The sequence below is a fragment of the Osmerus mordax genome, chromosome 4, assembly GCF_038355195.1.
Source record: "Osmerus mordax isolate fOsmMor3 chromosome 4, fOsmMor3.pri, whole genome shotgun sequence".
Lineage (NCBI taxonomy): Eukaryota > Metazoa > Chordata > Actinopteri > Osmeriformes > Osmeridae > Osmerus > Osmerus mordax.
In genome coordinates this window covers 21,923,824-21,936,774 of record NC_090053.1, presented here as the reverse complement: position 1 = coordinate 21,936,774, position 12,951 = coordinate 21,923,824, and the positions used below count along the sequence as shown (strand labels likewise).

The window sequence follows — 12,951 nt, the reverse complement described above, 5'->3', positions numbered from 1 at the left end:
AACCACGTAAAACTACACTGCAGCACTTATGCAGAGGTTTGCAGAAACGTCTACAGAGTAAAAAGCCTCTACAAACTGGAAGCTTTGGGGCCTTACCTTGGAGAGCTCGTACAGGCTGAGGACCTGCTTGCAGTAGTTCTTGCCGTGATGACACTGGTCCACCAGCCGCTGCAGCTGACTCAGCACCTGGTCCTCTGGGGAGGGAACCATCACGAAGGAGGACAAGCTGGTGAAGCTGGAGGCTGCAGTGTAGAGACAGACATCACAGAAGATCACAGACATCACAGGAGATCACATTCATCGTAGGAGATCAGAGTCTATAGATCTTGTCACATGATGACACAACACTAAACCACTACAGATTTCTAACATCCTAGCCTTGTGTCCTCACCGCTGGGCAGCCTGTCGACAGGCGAGCCCTCCTGGGGGAGCATGCCCGTCAGGCCGGCCTGCAGCTCTCCAGACGCCAGGCCGCGGCAGCGCAGCACCAGCCAAACATCCCGGGGACAGAAGGAGAAGTAGCGACACACGCGTCCCGCCTCGTGGATGCAGCCCTCATCCAGCAGCTGCCCCACCAGCCAGGAGAGCGCGATCCGCTCCCGCTCCCCCCCCAGCGGCCCTGAAGCCTCCCTGCCTCCCGCCGGCCCCTCCAGACCCTCCGGCCCCTCCAGACCCTCCAGACCCTCCAGACCCAGGTACTGGGGCTGGTTCAGCACCGCCATCTTGGAGAAGGAGAACTCCTTCACCAGGGCCTCGTAGGAGTTCTCCTCCGGGGGAACGGCAGGAGCAGGAAAGGAGAACATGCTCTCTGTCTCCATGGCAGTCTGTAGAACCTGCTGCCGGACAAGGCTGGTCCAGAGCTGCTTCTCCAGGTCCTCCAGGCGCTCCAGGGGAGCTGGGCTGAGCAGGGACAGCCAGTGGCCAGCCAGGCCCAGGAGGAGGCACCTCTCCTGGACACAGACCAGCTCCACCTCCTCCACGGAGCCATGTCGGGGCTCTGGACCTCCAGCCTGGGACAGGAAGAACTCCGAGGCAGCCTCGGGACTGGTGCGGTTAGTCCTGAACTGATTGTGGCATTTCCTCCAGAAGGCCACCCGTGTTTCCCTCCTCTCCCACTGACGCTTGGCCTTCTGGGAGATGAGGTCGTGGACTAACTGTGTTTGAGGTGACAGAAATGCAGGTACAATTAGATTACTTTTGTGTGTGCAATTTTTATGACAGTTTTCAAGTGAAGTGTGAAAGGAAAGGAAGGGACAGAGAGAGAGATGATGACATACAGGAAAGGGCCCTGGCCGGATTTGAACCCAGCTGTGGTGAGACCGGAGTTCAGCCTACATAGTACCCACACCTGTCCTCTGGGCTAGCAGGTAGGTCTGGTTAGAACGGACTCACGAGTTTGAGCCTGTGTGGTCTGTGTGGCTCCTCGTTAGCTCACCTCGTTAATGACCAGGCTGTCAATGGGCAGGCCAGCCAGCTCTGCGACCTGGCGCGCCTGGCTGAACAGAGCACTGGCCTGCAGCTGCTCCAGCAAGCCCTGGCTCGCCTCCTGCAGGGCGGGAATGGAGTAGCTCTCCAGCAGGGCGGGGGGAACACTCACACACGTGTCCTTCAGGACCTGAGACAGCAGACTGAGCTTCTTGAAGTCTGGACCTGCACACACACACACCACTATCTTAAGCCTACATAAACACATTATAGTTAACTAGCTACTAACTTTAACGGCAGGGTTTCATTTATGTGTTAAGTAGTAGTGTATGCTAGGTCATTTATGTGTTAATTAGTAGTGTATGCTAGGTCATTTATGTGTTAAGTAGTAGTGTATGCTAGGTCAGTAGTAGTGTATGCTAGCTTGTGTATGCTAGGTCGTAGTAGTATTAGTAGTAGTGTATGCTAGGTCAGTACTAGTGTATGCTAGCTCGTGTATGCTAGGTCGTAGTAGTAGTAGTGTATGGTAGGTCAGTCGTAGTGTATGCTAACTCGTGTATGCTAGGTCGTAGTAGTGTATGCTAGGTCAGTAGTAGTGTATGCTATCTTGTGTATGCTTGGTTGTAACAGTAGTAGTGTATGCCAGGTCATGTATGCTAGGTTGTAGTAGTAGTAGTGTATACTAGGTCAGTAGTAGTGTATGCTAGCTCGTGTATGCTAGGTTGTAGTAGTAGTAGTGTATGCTAGGTCAGTAGTAGTGTATGCTAGCTTGTGTATGCTAGGTCGTAGTAGTAGTAGTAGTGTATGCTAGGTCAGTCGTAGTGTATGCTAGCTTGTGTATGCTAGGTCGTAGTAGTAGTGTATGCTAGGTCAGTAGTAGTGTATGCTAGCTTGTGTATGCTAGGTCGTAGTAGTAGTAGTGTATACTAGGTCAGTAGTAGTGTATGCTAGCTCGTGTATGCTAGGTTGTAGTAGTAGTAGTGTATGCTAGGTCAGTAGTAGTGTATTCTAGCTTGTGTATGCTAGGTCGTCGTAGTAGTAGTGTATGCTAGGTCAGTAGTAGTGTATGCTAGCTCGTGTATGCTAGGTCGTAGTAGTAGTAGTGTATGCTAGGTCAGTAGTAGTGTATGCTAGCTCGTGTATGCTAGGTCGTAGTAGTAGTAGTAGTGTATGCTAGGTCAGTAGTAGTGTATGCTAGCTCGTGTATGCTAGGTCGTAGTAGTAGTAGTAGTGTATGCTAGGTCAGTAGTAGTGTATGCTAGCTCGTGTATGCTAGGTCATAGTAGTAGTAGTGTATACTAGGTGTTGTCTATGTCATGCTCCTGTTGTCTATGTAATGCTCCTGTTGTCTATGTCATGCTCCGTTGTCTATGTCATGCTCCTGATGTTGTCTAGGTTGTGCTCTGTTGTCCATGTCATGCTCTGTTGTCTATGTCATGCTCTGTTGTCTATGTCATGCTCTGTTGTCTATGTCATGCTCCTGTTTTCTATGTCATGCTCTGTTGTCTATGTCATGCTCTGTTGTCTATGTCATGCTCTGTTGTCTATGTCATGCTCTGTTGTCTATGTCATGCTCCTGATGTAGCACATGACATAGACAACAGGAGCATTAGACAACAGGAGCATGACATAGACAACACCTAGTATACACTACTACTACTGATGTTGTCTATGTCTATGTCATGCTCCTGATGTTGTCTATGTCATGCTCCTGATGTTGTCTATGTCATGCTCCTGATGTTGTCTATGTCATGCTCCTGATGTTGTCTATGTCATGCTCCTGTTGTCTATGTCATGCTCTGTTGTCTATGTCATGCTCTGTTGTCTATGTCATGCTCCTGTTGTTGTCTATGTCATGCTCTGTTGTCTATGTCATGCTCTGTTGTCTATGTCATGTTCCCGTTGTTGTCTATGTCCTGCTCCTGAGAATAGACTGGCTTAGGCCAGCAGCCAAGATGAGAATTGTGTTTCACAAGGTGTGATGGTCAGAAATCGAAGACTGCGTTTTTTAATTCAAATGTATTCTATTTTCATATTTTCTTTAGCCGTGGTTTTGCGCCATAACATAATGTAGCGCTTTGACCATGTGTTATGGTTGGACTGTATGTTCCCGTTACACCGTGTTGCCGTTACACCGTGTGTTGCCGTTAGACCGTGTTAGTAGTGTTACCGTTAGACTTCAGCAGCCGGTCCATGTCCGCCAGCAGCCGCAGCAGTCTGCGCAGCTCGTACTGCGTGGAGCACTGCTGCATGAGGATGAGCAGGAGGGCCGAGGCCTGGCTCTCCTCCCACGCCAGGGGCAGCCCCGCCGCCCCGCCGCCCACCGCCCCCCCGCCCGCCGCCCCGCCGCCCCGCCGCTGGGAACGACAAGGAGAGGGACGCACAAGGACAAGCACAATGGACAGAAATTCAATTATTAATGATGATTACACAAGGGAAGCAAACCCATACAGCAACTATATGCATTCACCATCTCTTCCCTGGAGCAGGAGTACATCAATAATACACACTAGAGACTGTTAGAGAGGCTCTGAAAATCTCTTGAATTAAATTCCACATAATGAGATCATCCTTTTCAAATGAGACAGCGTACAATTTCTGGGAAAATTGTGAGGCGTGCTTGCGGAGTGCCATAAGAACAGGAGGCTGGACATATTGATGTTCCGTGGCTGAAAGGGAGCTCTGCTCTCTGGGAGCGAGGCCTGTGAAGGTCGAACTGTTCAGATGAGAAAGAGGAGTCTGTTCCCTGTATGTGAAGCCAACCAGAGGACTTCCACACAGTATAACAAAGGATGAGTGATGGGCTCCACATAACAACACACTCGACACTGTCCTTGCCTGTCTGTGTGTGTGTGTGTGTTCATGACAACTCTCATCAGGAGCAGCAAGGTCACACACGCACCACCATAAACTTTGATAGGAAGTAATGAGGGCAGGGTCAGGAGGTACTGAGGGCAGGAAGTACTGAGGGCAGGGTGAGGAAGTACTGAGGGCAGGGTCAGGAGGTACTGAGGGCAGGGTCAGGAGGTACTGAGGGCAGGGTCAGGAGGTATTGATGGCAGGAAGTACTGAGGGCAAAGTCAGGAGGTACTGAGGGCAGGGTCAGGAGGTACTGAGGGCAGGGTGTACTGAGGGCAGGAAGTACTGAGGGCAGGAAGTACTGAGGGCAGGGTGTATTGAGGGTAGGAAGTACTGAGGGCATGGTCAGGAGGTACTAAGGGCAGGGTCAGGATGTACTGAGGGCAGGAGGTACTGAGGGCAGGAGGTTCTAAGGGCAGGAGGTTCTGAGGGCAGGGTCAGGAGGTACTGAGGGCAGGAGGTACTGAGGGCAGGAGGTTCTAAGGGCAGGAGGTTCTGAGGGCAGGGTCAGGAGGTACTGAGGGCAGGAGGTACTGAGGGCAGGGTCAGGGGGTACTGAGGGCAGGAGGTACTGAGGGCAGGGTGTACTGAGGGCAGGAGGAACTGAGGGCCGGAGGTACTGAGGGCATTGTCAGGAGGTACTGAGGGTAGGAGGTACTGAGGGCAGGGTCAGGAGGTACTGAGGGCAGGAGGTACTGAGGGCAGTGTCAGGGGGCTACTTACATTGATCAAATACTTCTGGAACTCCAGGAGCTTCTTCTTGGCCTCTGGGTAGTTTTTGTAGTCGCAGCACAGCTCATACATCAGCAGCACGTGGATCAGGGGGGAGTCCTGGAGGGAAGGGTGGGGAGAGGGGGGAGGGAGGCATGGAGTACTCAGAACTCAGTTCAGAGCTGGGCATGTCAATTATAATACATAAGGCGGTCTCTCAGACAGCTGTGAAGCTAAATTGTTGATCTTGTGAAGATTATTCACGGCACCTTCTGTTCTACCAGCCTGTCATCTCACACCTGCTGTTCTACCAGTCTGTCATCACACACCTGCTGTTCTACCAGCCTGTCATCTCACACCTGCTGTTCTACCAGCCTGTCATCTCACACCTGCTGTTCTACCAGCCTGTCATCTCACAACGACCATGGGCTCACAGCAACAACGTTTCTGTCCGTTTTTGTCCGTTTAGCCAAGTGACTGACAGCAGACAGAGTCCACCACCGCCCCACTAGGTGGCAGTGTTGCCACAGGCCAGCAGCGGTCTTCACAGCACACATGAACACATGCAGCCTAAACGGACATGAGTATGAGGGGGCTGACCCGCTGGAAGAGCTGGAAGCCTCGTATCAGAGGGCTGACCAGGCGCTTCCTGAGCAGGGCCCTCCAGATGATGGACAGGTCGTGGAGGTTCCACTCATGGTGTCGGGGGCTCTCATGCAGGTGGGCGGTGGCCTCCTCGGAGATGACTTCATCCACAGAGGTCAGGACCCACACACACAGGCACTGGAGGAGGTCCGCATCCTGTCAGTCCAGACACACACACAGAAACACACACGCGCACACACACAGAAACACACACGCGCACACACACAGAAACACACGCACACACACACAGAAACACACACGCACACAGAAACACACACGCACACACACACAGAAACACACGCACACACACACAGAAACACACGCACACACACACAGAAACACACGCACACACACACAGAAACACACACGCACACAGAAACACACACGCACACACACACAGAAACACACGCACACACACACAGAAACACACGCACACACACACAGAAACACACGCACACACACACAGAAACACACACACACAGAAACACACGCACACACAGAAACACACGCACACACACACAAACACACACACACACAGAAACACACACACACACACACAGAAACACACGCAGCTAGATTATTAACCAAAATTAAAAGGAGAGAACACATTAGTCCTGTCCTAGCTACTTTACACTGGCTCCCTGTTACCTTCAGAATTGACTTTAAGGTCCTTTTCCTCACATACAAAGCTCTACACGGACAAGGACCTAGCTACATTGCTAACTCCTTTATAAACTACACACCAGCTAGAACACTGCGATCATCAAATGCAGGCCTATTAGAGGTCACCAGAAGCAGTCATAAGAAGATTGGTGATTCGGCCTTTGTCAATTACGCCCCAAAACTATGGAACAAATTATCCATAAATATTAGGGAAGCAAACACTCTAGACATTTTTAAAAGACAGCTTAAAACCTACCTTTTTACCGAAGCATTTAAGTAATTTTATCTCAAAAGGGTTTTCCTACTTTTAAAGTTGTTTTCTCTCTTGAACAGAAATCTTATTGGGATTTTTATTTTTGTTTGAATTGTTTATCACTTGTATTATTGTTTTTATTGATTTTATGTAAAGCACCTTGAGCTACAATTCTTGTATGAAATGTGCTATATAAATAAAGTCTTACTTACTTACACACACAAGCAAGTAGAACGATAAGAGCGTCTGCTAAATGTTATTGTTAGCTATGGTTGCTAGGGGTTCCGAAGACTCTGGGCGGCCTTTAGCCAGCTAACTTTGCTAGACTAGCTGCTTTTTAGCCTATGTACTAACATCGCCACAATAATGGCTAAACAAGTGACCAGCCCCGGACCGTTTTTGCCCTGGATTCCTCTACTAGCCTGTCGTCTGGTAGGCTACCTTTGCCCTGTCATCCTTCCTGCCTCAGTGTCTACCGAACTCTGCCTAGATTCATTGTTTGCCTTCTGCCTGCTCCGTTTTGTGCTTGTAATAAGTGTGCGCTCTGCGCTTGTATCATGTACCCCAGTCTCCACTGAGTAGCCTATTCGTTCCAATATGCTGGTTTGTCCAGCCTTTATTGAGCTCTGTTGGTTAAACATGATGTTTAGATAGTGTTTTGTTGTTGCCTTTGCTGAATATTGCAAAGTTAAGGTGTCACTGTTTTTGCAGTTGGTCTATTATTTTTTCTACTCTCTAACACCGTGTCGTAACTGGGTGCGAGCGTAGGACTGTCGCGTAGCATTGGACGCTCTCTGTCCACACTGTATCCGTCATATTCACTTCTTCGAGCGACAAAAAAATTAATAGAAACAGGGCGTCCAACAAAAATTTCAGCCAAAATGTCACACTAATTATTATTTAAGTCTTTTTTTTTCTAGGAAAAATTATATGCCCACTCACTTTTGCACTGGCCCGCCCAAAATACAATTTCTGCCTACGCCCCTGATTCATACAGTCACAGAAGCAGGAAACACCAACCATTTAGTAAGCAACAAACTTACTATACTTATTGTATCCTAGCATTACATTTGACTTCCGTAAAAAGACATCACCTATATGATTTACTTATATAAATGACGAAATGTAAATGATGCTTTTATCCAAAGCGACCTACAGAAAGTGCATATAGAAAGCAGCACATCAGGATCAGAAGAGCGTGGACCTGACAGTTCCTCAGCGGTCAGAGTGCAGCTTGGACCTGACAGTGACTCGTGTGTGTTCCCCAAACATAGCAGCTCTCCTCACCTGGTGGCAGGCAGCCAGCACGCCCAGCGTGGGGCAGCGCAGCCCCACAGCCTCTCCCAGCAGGTGCCTCCAGGGGCAGGGCTCCTCCTGGCTCCGCAGCAGCACCAGGAGCAGGTCCCTGGGGGCCTCCGGGGCCTCGTAGCTGGGCAGGCTCACCCCACCGCCCAGGCCCCCGGCCAGGGCCTGGTCTGCCCTCCACTGCAGGTCCTGGAGAGAGAGGGTCAGGTGGGCCTGCAGGGCGGGGCCAAACTGGCCAGCGAGTGACCTCACCTGTCAATAAGATAAGAGATAATCCTTTATCTGTCCCGCAGTGGAGTAATTGCAGTTTGCAACAGCAGCAGGGTACAGAACACAACTCAGAGTACAATTAGATATAGGAAATACAAAATATACGAGATACAAGATACAGGGAGTTATATAAAATATGAAGATGAGGATATAAGTGTATAAAATAGTAAAATAATATAATAATATATAAAGTAAGTGAGACGAATAACAGTGAGATGAATAACAAAGACGGGAACCAATCAAAGACAGGAACCAATCACAGACAGTAATCAATCAACTGCAGATGTTGATGTCTGTCCACCTGAGTGTTATTACATTAGCACAGTACCTGTTGAGGTGGGTAGCTGTGTAGCTGGACAAAGAGCAGGAAATGAAGCCAGTGTCCGCTGGCAGCACAGTCCAGAGGGTAGACGGAGCTGAGAGGGAGGGTGTGCAGCTGGCAGAACTGCACCGGCAGAGCCCACTCCTGCCCTGCCTCGTACGACCACCTACGACCACAACCACACAGTGACCCTTCTGGCACGCACCAGGAATCACACACGTTGTCAACTCCCAATACCGCACTTATGCGGTACTGTTCAGCTGTTACTGTTCTGTATAATCTCCCACTGTACAAAGTGCGGAAAAAGTACTTGAGAAGCAAAGGCAGTCAAACGGCCATTAGCTGGGACTGAAAGAGATATCAATGCATTTTCAGACCATGTTGTGTGTTTCTGGTTGGGTATTGTGTGAATCTAACCTGTTAATTCCCTTCCTTTCAATTCTGTCCTTCACAGCAGCCTCCAACAGAGCAAGCAGCTCCTCTGCAGTCGCCCCCTCAGCCTCCACAAGCCTGCTGCCTTTAACAGCTGAAAGCAACACCCACACCATGAACACGGCATTCATGGAGAATAAAAGTATGTGTGTGTCTGTTTAACAGTTCAAGGAGCAGTACGTGTTTGTGGCTAACAGTAGTAGGGTTAGTATGAGGGTGTATGTCCTGTACTTGAGTCCTTGAGAGAGTCTGTAGCTGTACCCAGAGAGTCTCTGTGAGAAGCTGTCGTTGTCTCGTCGCTGTTCTGGCTCCAGTGAGCGAGGACCAGACTAAGGGCCTTCCTGTCCACCCTCGTCCTGAGGCTGCACACCCCCAGGAGCTCACAGAAACAAACACATGCTGCCACCACGGGCGCACTGCTGAACAGCTGCATGGCCAGGCAGTATGCCTGCTGAGCTGCACACTGCAGGCTGGGAGAACAGGAGGCAGGGAACTCAGTTAAACGTGACATTTCTATATCTGGAAAAAATGAAATTGCTTTTGCTCTCTTTTCTTTCATTTTTTTTGTCCAAGAACAAATGGAAAATGTCACAGACATAATCTTTCAAGAAGTTTCTTCTGAGAGTAAAGACCTGAGTTCAGAACTCACTGTGACTTCACGTCGGTGAAGGCGGTTAAATTCTGGACAAGAAACGTTCCGTAGGCGAACGAAGGTCGTCCATGACGGAGGTAATACAGGAAGTCCAGCTTCTCAATCAAGGCAAACTGGCTAACAAGGTGTGGGCTGGAGAAATGTGGCAACTCTGACGAAGTTTCTCCTAAGCACACAAGCGTCACACAATGCATCACGTAACAAGCAGGGCTGTTTCTTTCAGCATGTTGCTGCCCCATTCATGTTCCCTGGCTTGGTTGGCAGTGCAAGATGTCAAAGGGTCAGTTCTGGTGAACAGACATTGTACCTTGGGAAAATCAGTTGTCGGTTTCTTTCGAGCAGAACTCAATGTTCTGTTTGTGACCTTGGTGTGTTCTCTTGTGAGTACGTACCAGTAGAACTGAGCGTGTTGGCGGACTGCCAGGAAAACAATCTGGAAGGATCCAAAGGATGCAGCGACTGAAACAGAATCAAAAAAGAAAACAATCAGCAGAAGTATTGAGACGAGAAAAATACAGAATTTATATTCCATTGTAGCCCCGGCGCACATTCCAGAACAAGTGGTCTTCACAATATTGAGGCGAACAACATTTCCATTAAAAGGTGTCAAGCTCAGCACGTTTGGCAAGTTTGGGATCATTACTGGACTGCAACCGGGGGAGGGAGCCGAAACCAGCTTGACATTTGCTTCAGCTAAGGAGCTCTAATTGGGAGTCTGTTAACTTGACTAACTTTTCGTGATGCAAATTCCAAGAAAAGTAGGATGGTGGCTCTCTCTCTCAGACAGACGTGCGTACACCCAGACAGGTCTATTACTAATTAGAGAGATTGCTCCCTGCTATCAGTAGCCTGGGGGCAACTGTCTAAGTACTTGCTGTTTAGCCTCTAAGCGCCAGATGGCTAGCGCTTTTCTATGAATGCTAACAACCTGCTCAGGCTTTAGCATGCAGCTAGCGTCTGTAAATGCTTCTGTGGATCATCTGCAAATTTCTAACACATAGTTCAAGCTGATCACCCAAACCATGTGGGATCTTCCAGGGGCTGTGCTGTGCATGCTAAGGGTACAATACACCAGGGGCGTTGTTAGACATAAAACTCTACGGGCACAGGCCCCTATTCATATCCCTTTTTTCTTTCAAGCTTGCTGCGCACGATGCACTACTAGGATATAGAACCCTTGCTTAACCCACTATACACAGTTCAGGGACGCAAGTTTGATATCAGCTTTGGCAGGGACATCAATAGTTAATGCGAGCGTGCACTTTTTTTCGCAAAAATTGTAGCGCAAATACTGTTTTTTTTAAGATGATCGGTAGGCCTATCATTTAGAAACTTTCTTTAGTTTTGTAATGTTTTCTTAGCCTATCAATTATGTCTTGTGTGCCGAGTCTGACACCTGGACTTCTGTGTGCGTGCTGCAGTGGCTATTTGGCAAGCTCAAAGAGCGCGCTGACATGGAATTCTGCGTGCATCGGTTTGTGTTTTCGGTTAAACTGCTTTGATTTTACAAGCGTTTATTGGGATACTGCGTTTATTTTTTCCGGGATAATATATCTAAATGAATGCATTGACTAATAAAGTAAATTGTTACACTCAAGGTGTAACAATACTGGGGCACAGCAGATTTATACTGGGGCACGTGCCCCAGTAAAAAGGGTCTAACAACGCCCCTGCAGTACACTGAGCTATGTGCTGTGAATGCTAACCTACAGTATAATCAGCTGTGTAATATACAGTATACTGAGCGATGCACCGTGAATGCTAATGCTAACCTACGGTAGAATGAGCGATGTACCGTGAATGCTAATGCTAACCTACAGTATACTATATGCATCAGTGCATGGTTACAGTAGGGGTGTAGGAGGCTAAACAATAATTATTTATGAATGACACAAAAAATAAACTGGTCACAGACAACTGATGGCATCTGTGAAACCATGCACTTCTGATCCTTGATTATCTGCAGACGCATTGGAATACAAATCTAAAAGAAAAAACAAAAATGCAAAAGTCAGTATTTTTGAGTACCTGCATGAGGTGGTAGATGGAGGTGTCGGACGATAGGGTGGAGGGGCCACTGGGGGGGAAGAGAGCAGCTCTGAGTTTGGGGTAGAGGCTCAAGGCCATCTTCAGCAGCTGCGGGTCCACCCTCCACGAGGAGCCCCCTGATCCCAGACTCACCACCTGGAACACACTGCAGGTTTTAACACAACACACCTGGAACACACTGCAAGTTTTAACACAACACACTGCAGGTTTTAGCACAACACACCTGGAACACACTGCAGGTTTTAGCACAACACACCTGGAACACACTGCAAGTTTTAGTACAACACACCTGGAACACACTGCAAGTTTTAGTACAACACACCTGGAACACACTGCACGTTTTAACACAACACACCTGGAACACACTGCAGGTTTTAGCACAACACACCTGGAACACACTGCAGGTTTTAACACAACACACCTGGAACACACTGCAGGTTTTAACACAACACACCTGGAACACACTGCAAGTTTTAACACAACACACCTGGAACACACTGCAGGTTTTAACACAACACACCTGGAACACACTGCAGGTTTTAGTACAACACACCTGGAACACACTACAGGGTTTAGCACAACACACCTGGAACACACTGCAGGTTTTAACACAACACACCTGGAGCACACTGCAGGTTTTAGCACAACACACCTGGAACACACTGCAAGTTTTAACACAACACACCTGGAACACACTACAGGTTTTAGCACAACACACCTGGAACACACTGCAGGTTTTAACACAACACACCTGGAACACACTGCAGGTTTTAGCACAACACACCTGGAACACACTGCAGGTTTTAACACAACACACCTGGAACACACTGCAGGTTTTAACACAACACACCTGGAGCACACTGCAGGTTTTAGCACAACACACCTGGAACACACTGCAAGTTTTAACACAACACACCTGGAACACACTGCAGGTTTTAGCACAACACACCTGGAACACACTGCAGGTTTTAACACAACACACCTGGAACACACTGCAGGTTTTAGCACAACACACCTGGAACACACTGCAGGTTTTAACACAACACACCTGGAACACACTGCAGGTTTTAACACAACACACCTGGAACACACTGCAGGTTTTAACACAACACACCTGGAACACACTGCAGGTTTTAACACAACACACCTGGAACACACTGCAGGTTTTAGTACAACACACCTGGAACACACTACAGGTTTTAGCACAACACACCTGGAACACACTGCAGGTTTTAACACAACACACCTGGAGCACACTGCAGGTTTTAGCACAACACACCTGGAACACACTGCAAGTTTTAACACAACACACCTGGAACACACTACAGGTTTTAGCACAACACACCTGGAACACACTGCAGGTTT

The 12,951-nt window shown here is 48.5% G+C and overlaps 1 protein-coding gene across 2 annotated transcripts in view; it reads right to left on the bottom strand.

Moving 5' to 3' along the window:
* The window catches only part of spg11 (SPG11 vesicle trafficking associated, spatacsin), a 32,670-nt gene that overhangs the window by 6,249 nt on the left and 13,470 nt on the right, over positions 1 to 12,951 (bottom strand). For both annotated transcript variants that reach the window (XM_067234043.1, XM_067234044.1), the window contains exons 19-31: positions 11,566 to 11,721; positions 9,930 to 9,996; positions 9,535 to 9,703; positions 9,147 to 9,355; positions 8,871 to 8,979; positions 8,460 to 8,619; positions 7,844 to 8,113; positions 5,596 to 5,796; positions 5,008 to 5,115; positions 3,596 to 3,782; positions 1,436 to 1,650; positions 392 to 1,154; positions 97 to 242 (exon numbers count right to left, since the gene is read on the bottom strand). In XM_067234043.1, coding sequence (XP_067090144.1) covers positions 97 to 242; positions 392 to 1,154; positions 1,436 to 1,650; positions 3,596 to 3,782; positions 5,008 to 5,115; positions 5,596 to 5,796; positions 7,844 to 8,113; positions 8,460 to 8,619; positions 8,871 to 8,979; positions 9,147 to 9,355; positions 9,535 to 9,703; positions 9,930 to 9,996; positions 11,566 to 11,721 — 2,760 coding nt within the window. The remainder of the gene's footprint in view (positions 1 to 96; positions 243 to 391; positions 1,155 to 1,435; positions 1,651 to 3,595; positions 3,783 to 5,007; positions 5,116 to 5,595; positions 5,797 to 7,843; positions 8,114 to 8,459; positions 8,620 to 8,870; positions 8,980 to 9,146; positions 9,356 to 9,534; positions 9,704 to 9,929; positions 9,997 to 11,565; positions 11,722 to 12,951) is intronic.